Below are 14,567 nucleotides of genomic sequence, written 5' to 3' on the forward strand. Positions count from 1 at the left end.
AGCATCAGCACAAATGTTAACACAGTGAAAAAGGTCAATAACCTCTTTAGTTTTATTATGAAAATAATTCTGACCTCACAGACCCCCCTGAAAGGGTTTTGAGGACCCTCAGTGGACCCACAGATCACACTTTGAAAACTGCTAATTTAGAACAATAGTTCTCACTGGGGGTGGTTTTGCCCTCCAAAGGGACATTTGGAAATGTCTAAAGATGCTTTTGGTTGGCACAACTGGAGGTGGGGTGGGGTGGGGGGTGGGGTGGGATGCCATGTGTAGAGGTCAGGGATCCTGTAATACACAGGACGGACCTCACAACAAAGAATTATTTGGCGACTTATCTGGTACAAATTGTCAACAGTGTCAAGGCTGAGAAACCCTGGTTCAGAATAAACAAAAATGTAAAAAAAAGAAAAGTCACCTCAAAATCCAGAACCCAATATATAAAAATGCTGATAGTATTCTGGGATTTCTTTCCAGTTCTTTTTCTATGCATGAGTTTCTTTCTTTTTAACATTTTATTACCTTGTATATATAGTTCTATAAATAATTTTTCCATGCACTATTATGTTCTAGTTATTTCTCCAAGTTATTTCATAAAGCATTTAAAATATGGTTGCATAATTCTAAGAAGTTGTGTTGTGGGTTGAATTATGTCCCCATAAAGATATGTTGAAGTCCTAACTCCCAATATCTGTGAATGTGACCTTATTTGGAAATAGGGTCTTTGCAGATGTAATCAAGTTGAGGTCATATTGGATTAAGGTGGGCCCTAAATGGAATGAATGGAATCCTTATTTATAAGGAGAGAGAGATTTGGAAACACACAAATATCCAGGGAAGAAAGCCATAAGAAGACAAGAGACAGAGATTGGAGTTATGCTGCCACAAGCCAAAGAATGCCCAACCACCATAAAGTAGAAGAGGCAAAGAATGATCTTTCCTAGAGCCTTCAAAGCCAGGACTTGCCGACAACTTCATTTTGGACTTCTAGTCAAAAGAACTGTTAGAGGGTAACTTTCTGTTGTTTTAAGCCACTCAGTTTGTGGTACTTTGTTATGGCAGCCTTAGGAAACTAATTTGAGTAGTTATACCAAAATTCACTGAAGCATTCATTTTTTAATTCTCAGATTGTTTCCAATTTTTTGCAAATATAAATGTTATGAACAACAGTTCTGCACATTAGAGTTTCTCCATACTGTATTTGGAGTTGTTCCCTTATAATTGATCCCAAAAGTGAACTATCTAGGTCCAATTTAGGATATGAACATTTAAGGCCTTAGATACATATTGCCAAATTATGCCCCAAAGTTTTATAACAATTGCTACTGACACCAGCAGTGTGTAAGAATGCCAGTTTTATATGGATGTGATCACTTTAAACAGTCATTCTCTTACCATGTGTTACTTCATCCATGTCTGGACTAGTGACAGAATCTTTACCCCCAAAATCAGAGCTGCACTCAGATCTGAGGTCTTCAATTTTATTGGGAATATCCTCAGAGGTTGCACTAATGCCTTGAAAAAATAATATTAAAAATAAATAGCAAGAAGAACAAAATAATCACACAAAAAGTATATGAAGTTGGGAGATATTCAAGCATTCTCAAATTTTGTGTTTCCCAGTTCTATACTGAAGGTGTTTTGCATTATATTCTTTATCCTACTATAGCTTAAACATATTTACCTTAATTTGCACAACATTATCAGAATTATCATATGATATCTAAGTATAGTAACAGAGGCTACCATGAATAGAAAAAATATTGTAGAGGGAACACACAAAACTGTTACTTGTACAGGTTCTGTAAGGCCACACATTAAGTCTTCACAGATTTAAGGTTCCATAAAAATAATTGTTTCTTAGAAATCACTCAGACTGTAAATAAAATGTATCTCCTCCATATAAACTTTATAAATGGGTGTTAGGAGCTTCACACTTTTAAATCCTTATTCCTTAAAACAAGACAGACATACCCGACACAACACTGAGGCCTGGTGTGCTGGGGCGGGAACTGACCTCCCTGACATCGGTATCATCAGATGTGCTACCCAGTCCAGAACAGCTCTCCAGTTCTTGTAGACGCTCCTCCTGCTTCAGGTCTGGAGCCTCTAAATAGCAGATATGAAGTGTCACTTTAGTAATTCTGTTATCATGCTGCAGTTTCAGCTTTAATGACCCAGAAGAAGAAAGTTACCAAGGCAAGAATGAAATCAGTATAAGAGATTTCTAAGTATGGGTCAGTTAGCAAAGCTAGATCAAGTGTTAAAGAAGTCAAGGGTGTAATTTCCATCCCAATACAGGTCAATTTGTTGTGCACAGATGAACACTGTTTCCAGATCACTTACCCCACAGATTATGCTGTTAGTTAACAGGTAAACTGGACAAGAGTCTACAGCATAGCTCGGCATTAAGTAAATTATATCCTAAAAAATAACTCTCGTGGACACTCAACAGACAGTGAGCTAGTCCCACTGTCTCTTTAGGTAAACGTTAGCATGTCTGAATGCTTTAGGATTATACAATATGTAACCGTATCACTTAATTGGTCTTGAGCAGAGTAAATCAGATAGAACGAAATGCAGATAAACAGTTACAAATATTTTCATTCTGATGGTTGACATGTAATTTAAGGTAAAGATCTGCCTTCATAATTAGAAAAAAAAATTGAAATGCAATATATGAAAAAAGAGAAAGCACAAAACACTTTATATACATTTATAATAACCAATAATCCTGCACAAAAGAATTCTCAGGACTCCAGAGTCTCAATTTCAAGATATTTAAAAAATAAACTGAACATTTTTTCAACGGTCACGTTCTCCCCTGGGATAAATCTAAACATGCTTACTGGGCACACAACCACTGTTTTGTTATTTGTTTCCTGTGATGAATGAGTAGGAGATACAGAACTCAATGATTCACATGGAACCCTAATGAGTTATTAACAATTGTGTCCAAAATAACTGAACAGAGTCAGAAAGCACCTGCCATCTTAGCCTATTTCATCCAACACTGCATTTATTCTCAATGGAAAGAAAATGCCCTACTAATTTCCATTTGAAATTCTTAACAAGGTGATTGCCTTGCACTTGTCAAATGTATACTTGACAAAATGTAGATAAAATAGAAATTAGGATACCTTACATTTAAAACTTCTGTGCAAATGAAAAGGCAAACAATGAGTGTACTAACCTGAGTCACTTGGCAATACCTCTACACTCCAAGCTTCACTGGTTGTCTCTGATATGGTAGAACCAGTGCAGGGGTCAAGAAGCACTGATCCTGAACCTGGCAGGCACAGCAAACTGCCTAACATGTTCTCTGCTGCTGCACCTGTATAACCAGTGGGGAGAAAAGGGTTAACAGAGATTCTGATGGAAAGAGTAGTGACAAAGGAGAGAGGCCAAAAAAGTTAACAAAATCTGTCTACCCATAAGAAAGGACAAGAATAATTTAAATCACTAACAACTAGATATAAAAACTCCCCACTTTGGTCACAAAGGAACAACCTCCTTTTCATCAGTTTCCTACTGTTCAGCTTTGATTCTCTCTAGAAAAAATATACATCAAGTCAAGAAATTTCAACTTTCTTTTACCTTGGCATTTCAGCATGTCATTTTATAGGTGTCCCCAATATCTTTCTAAAATTTATAATCTCAGAGATGAAAAACACTCAGAGAGGTTTAACCACAAAAAGTTATACTAGCCAAATATGCTTTTTTTCCGGCACATTAGCCACATTTAGAACAATAAAATGTACTGCAGTAAAATACAACAGCTCCTCTACAGCACTTATTCAACTGCAAATGCAGCTTATTGCTCAAATACAGTATACTGCTAGGAAAAATACTACTTTGGCATGTGGAATAAAGTACTGCAAAACCAATTAAGAAGTCTATTTACATAACTTAAAAATACAAATAGAAAGGATTAAACATTATTGTACATTTGCGTTAAAAATACACAAGCTCAGAAAGCCAACACGGCGGATGAACTCACTGCCCTCCCCACTATGTGGGATCTAACTCCCAGGGGTGTATATCTCCCTGGCAACGTGGGATATGACTCCCAGGGATCAATCTGGACCCAACATCGTGGGATTGAGAACATCTTCTTGGTCAAAAGGGGGATGTGAAATGAAATGATACCAAGTTTCAGTGGCTGAGAGATTCCAAATGGAGTCGAGAGGTCACTCTGGTGGGTGCTCTTACACACTATATAGATAACCCTTTTTAGGTATTAGTGCAGTGAAATAGCTAGAAATAAATATCTGAAACTATCAACCTCCAACCCAGTAACCTTGACTCTTGAAGACGATTGTATAACAATGTAGCTTACAAGGGGTGACACTATGATTGTGAAAGCCTTGTGGATTGCAGTTCTTTTATCCAGTGTATGTACTGATGAGTAGAAAAATGGCGACAAAAAGCTAAATGAAAAATACAGTGTGCGGGGGGGGTGATTTCGGTGTTCTTTTTTACTTTTATTTTTTATTCTTTTTTTCACTTTTTCTGGTACAATGAAATGTTCAAAAAATAGATTGGGGTGATGAACGCACAACTATATGATGGTACTGTGAACTGACTGTACACTTTGGATGACTGTGTGGTATGTGAATATATCTCAATAAAAATGAATTTAAAAATGAATTTAAAAAAATACCAAAGCTCTATACTTCTGATTTTCTGTTCTAATAAAAGAAAATTCTACTTCAATGCATAAAAAAAGTTTCGGAAAAAAGTTACTGGTAAAAGTTATACTAAGAGCCTGAACTTCTGAAAAATAAATTTATCTCAAAGAGTTAAGTCCTTACCTTAAAATACACCACAAATTAATTACAAATAAAATAATGTCTAGAACTTGCACGAACATAATGCAGGGAGGAGAGGAAGGAATAGTAAGTGGGAGCACAGATAAAACAAAACTGGCCATGTGTGGATAACTGTTGAAGCTGGATGATAGGAACATAGGATTCATTATACTATTTATTCTTGAATCTGTTTGAAATCTTCCATGATTTAAAAAGAAAATGAAAGTAGTGGCTACAAGCCTAAATGAATCTGTTAGAACTCACAGAACAGTACCCCAAAAAGAATGAATTTTAAGGTATGTAAAGTATACCTCAATAAACCTAACATGCACAAAGCTAACAAAAAGAAAAGAAAAAAACCAGTTACCTTTTGGGACTGAATTAATCAGCTGAATTAATTTTTTAGAGAACTTCAGTATCATATTATTCTGAAAGAGTTTATGACTATGATTTGTAAGAATTTTCACTTTAAGGTAATTTATTCTCAAAAAAAGAATATGCTAATCACAGACAGAGAACATACACGGTATCCTGCAAATAAGACTTGACCCGAGCTAATTCAAAGATTGCATTTGCTCGTTTATTGGGGGTGGGGGGTCTTAAAGGCAGAAAGGGAAAATACTACCTATATTTAATTTTAAAAACAGCACAAAAATGCCTTGTTAGCTATGACAGTTTTCCAGTTAGTGCTAATATAGCATGTTTGTCAAAGCACTGAAACTCCACCCCAAGAAGGGTGAATGGATACATAAATATCTAAACAGCAATCTTCCAAAGATATTAAACAGCAGTTACCTGCAATTTCTTGCAAGCGATCTTCATCAATGTTAGGGTCAAAGTCACTTCCCAAGACATCTGTACTCCAGGTCTCACTCACTGTTTCTGATATATCCCTATCGTCTGTTAGTCCCATCATGTCACGAATTTCAAACTTCCTTAGCTTATCATCAAGATTATCCTGTGTTGTGGCTATCAAAAATAAAATTAAGCACTTTAAAATGTAGCACAGCTCTGACTTTTTTTTTTAGGTAGATCAATCTTATTTTATTTTGCATATTTCACAAGTATAATTTTGGAAGGGCTGTTTGATGAATTTTAACATAAACTCCAAACTATAGATGCATTCAACAAAAAAGCCATTTATTCTTGGCCCTTCTAATGCAGGTGAAGTGTCATATTGCATCACAAATGATAAAGATTCAGTAACAGATTTAAGGGCATAATATTAATGAATCAGTATTTTTATCCTTAGGTTAACAATCCCAGATCGGATTACTTTGATCATAATTTTACAAGGTGTATTGGGGTGTTGGGAGAATAAAAGTCTGGCAGTGCATGATGAGTTGCAGAGTTGGGACAATGATTCAAATTAGTCATTATCCAGATCAGGACAGTGTTTTGTGGTGTACTGGAAATAATAAGGATAGATAATTCATCATCCCTAAACACCACTGAATGAGTGCAATCAGGGGGCTTAAGGAATAAACAGCATTAGGGTAAGATGAAAGAAAGTGAAAGGAAAATGAAAAATGGAAGAACTGTTTGAATGCTGGAGAATACGAAAAGGCCATCAGAGAAACTACTTTAGTTGCCACTCAGAAGTGCTCTTCCCAGTGGCTTCCTGCCCCTGGATTACCAAACACTAAGTTTAGAGCACAATTTGAGTAGGCATTACTGTTCAGCTTTGATAAAACTGCACAAATTTAGACTGAGAAAGAATACATGTCTGATTTAGTAAAAAGTATCAATGACTATTCAGAGGTATAGCTTTGTTACATCAAATGTATGTAAATTATACCTCAATAAACCTGTCAAGTAAAAAGAGCAATAATGCCAACTACTGGAGTAATAACAAGGAGAGATCCTACCAGGCCTCTCTTGAAGAACAGTTAAGATGTATTTTTAGGTCAGTAGCACAAGAATATTGAACAACTTGTAAACAGACAATAAACATGTTCCTTTCAATTAATCAAAACAACCCAACAATCCTAATTATCTCAACTTGCCAAGAACTATAATTGTCCTAGTCAGACATAGTTTTCAAAAATGAAATGTTTCTCAAGTACTATCAAATTAAGAGCTCTTGGGACATGAAACAGGCTGTTTATTTCAGACCTTAGCCAGTTTTCATAAAGTATTTATCTTCAACTTCAGTTTACTCCAACATTCATTTATAATAAACAGGACAATGATTAAAATTAGCCATTTCGCACAACTGTGAAATCACAGAAATGGATAATTAAGCTAATCTAGTTAAAATCTTCATCAAGCAATGGTAAAACATCCTAGGAATACGTTTTCAATAAGCTGAGCTTTAAGGCAGAACAAAAAATAGAAAAATTTTAAAACTCTCTACACTAAGCACCAATAACGGAAGCTAAGCAAATACACCTAAGAATCCTTAGTGACAGATCTTTCCCAATGGAAAATTCTGAGATTTGAAGCACTGTGATTTTACAGAAGGCAGGTTGGTTTAATGAGGAAATTTTGTCTTTAATAAAGAGATAATCAACAATATTTTATTTTGGGCACTTACTGAGCATTTCACAGATCCTCAACAAGTTTTGAGGTAGGTTAAATATTAGTATTGTATATTACAAACTAAACCTCAGGCAGAAGTTATGTCATCTGTCCCAAAGCAAAGCAGGAATCCTATTTTGATCAGAAATAACATGGTCTCTCTGATCTGACTCTGCAAGATTAATCTTCTCAAATGTGTGAATTTAATGATGAAAGTTTGCAAAAATCCTTAAAAAAACAACTATATACAGAAATTCTACTTTGGGATATTTTTAATTCTTAAATCAATTCTACAATGATTATATATATTTTGGAATAATCTATTGCTCCCATTATAAATATATTTATATATTACTGATCCTTAAAATTATGAATGAGCACATTAATGATTTTGTTGTGTTTCTGCCTTGGAAAGGGCAGTGGAACAGGAAGATAATCAGCAACCTTTCCTCAAAGTGCTAGGCAGCCTTTAAATGCAGGTGCTATTCTCAAGGCAACATCTATGATTTGTGGTCATAGGAAAGCAGGTATACACATGGAGCCAAGATCCAGAAAGGATACCTGGTTCCAAAAGAGAGGAGCCTCTGTGCAAGTTAAGGATGAGGAGAAACATAGTACCAGCTCAGGCTACTGATGCTCATTATCGTGCTACAGCATTGCAACAATTTACGGGAAGAACTCTTCAAAAAGTAGTAAAAATGTCCCAATTAAAGTTCTTACTAACCAGATCAACCACAAGTAATGTTAAATCAGTATTTTCTTAAATATTTTCTACAGAAGCAAATATCTAATTAAATAATTTTGATATGGATATGTTCCATCTACCATGTAAATTACTCTAATTGTAGCAAGCCTAAAACACTTAGCTCATCAAGCTCATCCTGACATAGGTTCCTGGGCCAGCCTTCTCATATATTTTTTTCATTATAAAGTTCCTTCTATTTAAACAACTGTCAAATACTAAGAGTAACACAGGATTAACAGTGGTTAATTAACAATTGAGAAATTATAAGGAAAACACCATTATTAGCTATAAAATATAACATTCAGCAGAGCAAATGTAAAGAGTTAAGAACACAGATGCCTTTGCTTCTATTCTAAACAGACCAAACAGCTCAATTCCATTTGAGTTAAAAAAGAAAAAAGGAAGGTGTAAGGGGCAAGGGACAGAACACTGAAGGCTTTTATTCTACCGCCCCCAAAGTTGACTGTAAAAATTTCTACATTAAAAAAAACTTAAATAAATGACATGAATTGCAATTTTCATAAAAGTCAGAATAAAATGTTCTACGTAGGACAAAAGATATGCCTAAGAAACATACCATATTTGCATAAGGCTACTGAATGCCATGGATATTAGTAAGAAATGTCAAAGGCTTAAAGTCTATGGCAGACTGAGTAAAGACTTCAGTTTGGTGTTCTTTAAGCCCAAGTTTGTAAACTATTCTTACTATACAAAAGGTTCCAATGACATACAGAGTTTTGTGTAGGAACTCTCGTACTTCTAGTTGGCACATCTACTTTTTAAAGTGAGAAATTAATACAGACATTTGTGAGAGGTGTGCAAAACTATCGTATCTACAAAAGTGGAACCTGTGAATTTGACAGGTGATGCTCATGCACACTTCATTCACATCTTCAACAACAGTAAGTATTCTAACACTACAGAATACAAATACCAGCTTCAACGGCTGCTCTCATACAGTAGAATCACCTAAGTTACAACAGAAGGGACAAATATTGCTCAAGTAAAATTCTACTGTTAAAGCTGAAACAAGTTTAAGGCCATTCAAGTTGAAGGACAGAGAAACAAGTCTTTCAGAGTCGTTCAGTTTTTGTTTGAAGTATGTGACCTTTCTCCCAACTTGTGGTCTTAAACTTCAGTTTTACAAAATCCAAAAGAAATCAATACAATCAAATAAGAGTAACATACAAAGCTATAATTAAGATGAAGTAAGGAAAATCCAAAACATTAAAATTGTTAAACTTGTTACTTGTTGGAGCCAGCATATCAGGAATTATGTAATATATATAATTATTTTCAAGTATCTACTCTAACATATCCTTTTCTTCAGTGCACTACCACTACCTACAAAGCTGTTAGTCTCAAAAGATGCACTAAGGAGAAATATTCAGAGTTAGAAGATTTATGCAGTTCAGGGCTTTTAATCAATCAGCCAGGTGTTGCTGCAACAAGAGATGGTTTCCATTGAGGAAGGCCCTGTGGAGTGAAAATGTGGTCACCTGTGACCTCCATCTTATCCAGGGCAGCAGTAGGAAGTTGCTTGTTCTTCATTTTTGCTTTGGCCATGTTGTAATCCCTAGAATCAAAATATTTTTGCCCTTTCTGTAACTACCTTAAGAAAACTGAATGTCCAGGCTTTTGTCCCAGATGCAGATACCTTGCTTTTTAATTTTGCTTCTTCAGCTTTCTCTTGACTAGTCACTTTATCTTCTATTTCCTTCTGTTCCTCTGTGGAGACTGCCTTGGGGATTTCCACAGATACAGCACTCCCTCCAATGCCACTTCTCCAGCTCTGCAATGCTGAAGCACTTCCTTTCTTCCTTCCACAGCTATGACTTCTTAATCAACTTAAAAAACTTCATGTTTTTAAATTTCGAGTTGGACATTTTATCACTAAAGCTGAGCACCTGGTACCAAGACACTGAATTTCCTCATGGATACAACCTCTTAACCTCTCTGAAATAAGCACAATACATATACTCTCCCTTATGGTAGATCAAATGGGGTTACCAATGCAATCAAGTGTCTCCCTGTATACAGGTTCCTTACAGAGTAGCCGGGAAGGATCCTCCCATCAAGCCTTCTTTTTTAATCTGTAAAGGCCTTGTGACTTGCTCTGGCCAAATGGGTGAAGAGGAAGTATGACAGTTGTGAGCCTAGGCTTCATGAAGCCTTGTAAACTTCTGTTCTCTCTCTCACACATCCTTGCCTCTCCCATGAAAACAAGCCTCGGCTAGCATGCTGGAGGATGAGGGAACATACAGAACAAAACTAAGGTCATTCTAGGCCAGCCAATCCCTCACTGACCAACTGACCGCCAGTCAATCAAGATTAGCAGAACTCCTTACCTAATCACTGGTGACCAGAGGGGCATGAGTGAGTCCAGAAGAAATCAGAAGAACCACTCAGCTGACCCCACAGACTTCAGAGCAAAAATACATGTTAATGCTTTAGCCACTAAGTTTTGGGGTGTTTTGCAATGTAGCATTATTATGGCAATCAGGAAATTAACAGATATAGCCACACTAAAAAAAAAAAATCACACACAAATTTTCACTTGACTGGATAAACCCCTCCACCATTCCAGACTCGACTCTTTGCTTGACTAACGAGAAGCAGACTACAATTTGCCTCAATTCCCTTCTTGACCTAACATTTCTCAAACTATTGGCTACTAACCTCATGCATCAGAGTCGCCTAGAGAGCGTGTTAAGAGTGATAACGCCTTCAATTACTGTTTTAAGCCAATATTATTTTGTTTCTCTGTTTTTTGCAGCAAATTTAATCCTGATTGAGAAAGTGATTAATCAATCCCATAAAATAACGCATTATTTTTATTAAAGCTGGACGTAGCATGCATACCCATACCGACTCCTACACAAAAGATAACCTCCTTGCCTCTCTAAAGATAAAATGAACCTCAATTTCTAGAAGTGAGACTTGGGAAACAGCATTTAAAAAAAACTCCCTAGATGAATGGGTCTTGTAGACAGCATTTTGAGTGAAGTATACCAGAAACAAAGGCAAATACTATAATGCCTCACCAATATGGACTAATTACAATGTGTAAACTCAGAATTGAATCTTAGAGTACAGCACATTAAGGGAACACTTATTGTACTGGTCCTGAGTTTGTAGCTCTTATAGCAGTCATATCTATTCCTGAATTGTAATGGCTATCTCCAGATTCCGAGATGCTAATCGCTTTGTGTATAACCTGATTGGTCTCTGGAAGTCTGGGTATCTGTGTTACACCTGAAACTCAGAGCTCGACCTCAGCAGATATGACTGCCAGTATTAGCACATACAGCAACTGTGAAAAAAACTGAAAAAGAGTCCAGACTTCAATTAGAGATATGAATGAAGCAGATCTGGTTAGGACTAGGGCAAATCGGGCCAAAGGGTAAAGGACGATACTGACTATGGTTTTTTTTTTGGTACGCACACACCATTTATTGAAGATTGTAGTGCACGGTTATGTTAGCTCTGTAATTCACATGCATTTCTGGTTTCGTGTCATAGACCATGCTCAGAAGCTGTTTCATCATGCTTTCCATGTACTTGTAACTTCCATTTAGGTCTTGTATCTTCCCTAGTGTTTGTTCTTCTATTTCCTCTGAGAGCCCATTATCTTAGATTGTTTCAGCCGAAATTCCTTCTCTCTCAGCATTCTATATTGGTCAATTTCTGCCATAGCTTCTTCCCTAGCTTGTTTTAATCACTTCCCTTTCCTCTTTTTGGCCTCCTCTAGCTTGTCCTTGGCCCTTTTTTCTGCCTGAAGGAGCTGATGGATCTCCTGAGTCTGGCTGGCCATAGCGACCTGCAGCAAGACAGGTGGTTTCTGTCACTGACTATGTTTTAAAACTTCAACTTCCATGTGAGACAAAGGGAAGAGATGTTTATTTGGTGCAGGAACTATATTTTCTAAACAATTTAACTTGTACAGTCAGTTTGTTGAAACACCATAATTACACGGAACTTTGAATAGGAAGTGAGATCTGGGGTTTGAACAGGTTAGTATGAAACAGCGACACATCCCAAAGTAATTTGGGCAGAGAATAAAAATATGTATGCAGGGCCCCATAAGGACCTGGGGGAAAATCCATAAGTATTGGACTTCCTCACCTGGAATGTTGCTGATGTTCTCACAAACACTGAGGACTGGCAGTGTGGTATGCCGAGCCCTCTGTCTTGGTGCTTGCCCTTATGAAGTTCTTTACTGCAAAGGAGAGGCTAAACCTGCTTATAGTTGTACCCAAGAGTCTCCCCAGAGTACCTCTTTGTTGCTCAGATATGGCCCTCTCTCTCTAGCTAAGCCAACTCAGCAGAAGAACTCACTGCCCTCCCCACTACATGGGACCTGCCTCCCGCGGTGTAAATCTCCCCGGTAATGCAGGATATGACTCCCAGGGATGAATCTGGACCCAGCACCATGGCATTGAGAACACCTTCTTGACCAAAAGGGAGAAATGAAATGAAACAAAATAAAGTTTCAGTGGCTGAGAGATTTCAAATGGAGTCAAGAGGTCATTCTGGTGGGCATCCTTACGTACTATATAGGTATCTCTTTTTAGGTTTTAATGTACTGGAATAGCTAGAAGTAAATACCTGAAACTATCAAACTTCAACCCAGTAGACTTGACTCTTGAAGACGATTGTATAACAAGGGGTGACAGTGTGATTGTGAAAACCTTGTGGATCATACTCCTTTTATCCAGTGTATGGATGGATGAGCAGATAAATGGAGACAAAAACTAAATGAAAAATAGGGTGGGATGGGGGGGATGATTTGGGTGCTCTCTTTTACTTTTATTTTCTATTCTTATTTTTATTCTTTCTGGTATAATGAAAAGGTTCAAAAATAGATAGGAGTGATGAATGCACAACTATATGATGATACTGTGAACAGTTGATTGTACACCATGGATGACGGTAGGGTATGTGAATACATCTCAATAAAACTGAACTTAAAATTAAAAACAAAAACAAAAACAAAAATAGCCTCCCTAAGGGTTGTAAATCTCCTTGGCAACATGGGGCATGACTCCCAGGCATGAGTCTGGACCTGGCATCATGGGATTGAGAAAGCCTTCTTGACCAAAAGGGGAAAGAGAAATGAAACAAAGTAAAGTTTCATGGGCTAAATGGAGTCAAGAGGTCATTCTAGAGATTATTCTTATGCATTATACAGATATCCCTTTTTAGTTTTCAGTGTATTAGAAAGCAAGAAGTAAATACCTGAAACTGTTGAACTGCAACCCAGTAGCCTTGATCTTTGAAGACAAGTGTATAACTATACAGTTTATAAGGTATGACTGTGTGATAGTAGAAAACCTTGTGGCTCACAATCCCTTTATCCAGTGTATGAACAGATGAGTAGAAAAATGGGGACAAAAAAAAGTAAATGAATAATAGGGAGAATGAGTTGTTTTGGGTGTTCTTTTTTACTTTTCTTCTTTTTTTTTTTTGGAGTAATTAAAATGCTCAAAAACCGACTGTGGTGAGGAATGGGAATGTACAACTATATGATGATATGTAAACAACTGATTGTACACTTTGGATGACTGTATGGTACGTGACTATACCTCAATAAAATTGCAATGAAAAACAAAAATAAAAACAAAACCTTCCTAGGAAATTTTTATACATACCGAAGTCTAAGAATCACTATCTCAAACCCTATTGAGAGCATGTGCCCTCAACAGGCACCCAAGTATTCTTAATTGAACAAATTCAAAGACTTTCTCAAATTAATCCTGCTAAAGCACAAGAGGATATCAATCTCAACTCCTCACCCTCATCTAACCTAAACTTTTCAGAGGCTTCCAGTTTGCTACTGAAGTACAGACTTCCTTCTTGCCACTGTAGGAATCCACCTTTTTAACCCTTACCTCTCCATATTCCCCTACTTGATATTTCCTAAACAAATGCTACGGTGTTCCACCTCTTTGACTTGGTTTACACTATCCTTTCACCAAGAATGACCTACCTCCAATTTCTGCCAGCTGAATGCTAGACAATCATTAAGACCAATATTTTTTTTCTGGTAAACTTTTCCCTAGAGTTTCAACCACATGCATCTCTCACTCAAACTGTCAAAGTACATTTTGACAATTTTAATTATTTGTTACCTGTCTCCCTCCAGGATATTGTAGGTTCTTTCAGACCTGAGTATTTATCTTTGCATCCCTAAAATAATAAATATTTCAGAATTGAAATGCCTAATATTACATAATTCAAATTAATTCATGTAATTATTCTATGCACTTACCAACTACACTTTTTTTTCCATGGTGTACAACCAACTGTTCACAGTTTCATCATATAATTGAGCATTCACCATCACGATCAATTTTTGAACATTTTCATTACTCCAAAAAGAATGAAATTAAGAATAAAAAATAAAAGTAAAAAAGAACACCCAAATCATTCCACCCCCCCATCCCACCCTATTTTTCATTTCGTTTTTATCCCCATTTTTCTACTCATCC

The 14,567-nt window shown here is 36.5% G+C and overlaps 1 protein-coding gene and 1 pseudogene across 6 annotated transcripts in view; both read right to left on the reverse strand.

Annotated features, from left to right (window-relative positions):
* GAPVD1 (GTPase activating protein and VPS9 domains 1) overlaps window positions 1-14,567 on the reverse strand; it is a 128,322-nt gene that overhangs the window by 37,093 nt on the left and 76,662 nt on the right. For 5 of the 6 annotated variants that reach the window (XM_037850943.1, XM_037850942.1, XM_037850940.1 and 2 more), the window contains 4 exons: window positions 5,607-5,780; window positions 3,194-3,334; window positions 1,975-2,109; window positions 1,396-1,515 (listed from right to left, as the gene is read on the reverse strand). In XM_037850943.1, the coding sequence (XP_037706871.1) occupies window positions 1,396-1,515; window positions 1,975-2,109; window positions 3,194-3,334; window positions 5,607-5,780 (570 nt within the window). The remainder of the gene's footprint in view (window positions 1-1,395; window positions 1,516-1,974; window positions 2,110-3,193; window positions 3,335-5,606; window positions 5,781-14,567) is intronic. The other variant, XR_005219081.1, reaches the window with a different exon arrangement.
* LOC119545444 lies at window positions 10,778-12,216 on the reverse strand (annotated as a pseudogene).

Source organism: Choloepus didactylus, chromosome 10 (genome assembly GCF_015220235.1).
Source record: "Choloepus didactylus isolate mChoDid1 chromosome 10, mChoDid1.pri, whole genome shotgun sequence".
Classification (NCBI taxonomy): Eukaryota; Metazoa; Chordata; class Mammalia; order Pilosa; family Megalonychidae; genus Choloepus; species Choloepus didactylus.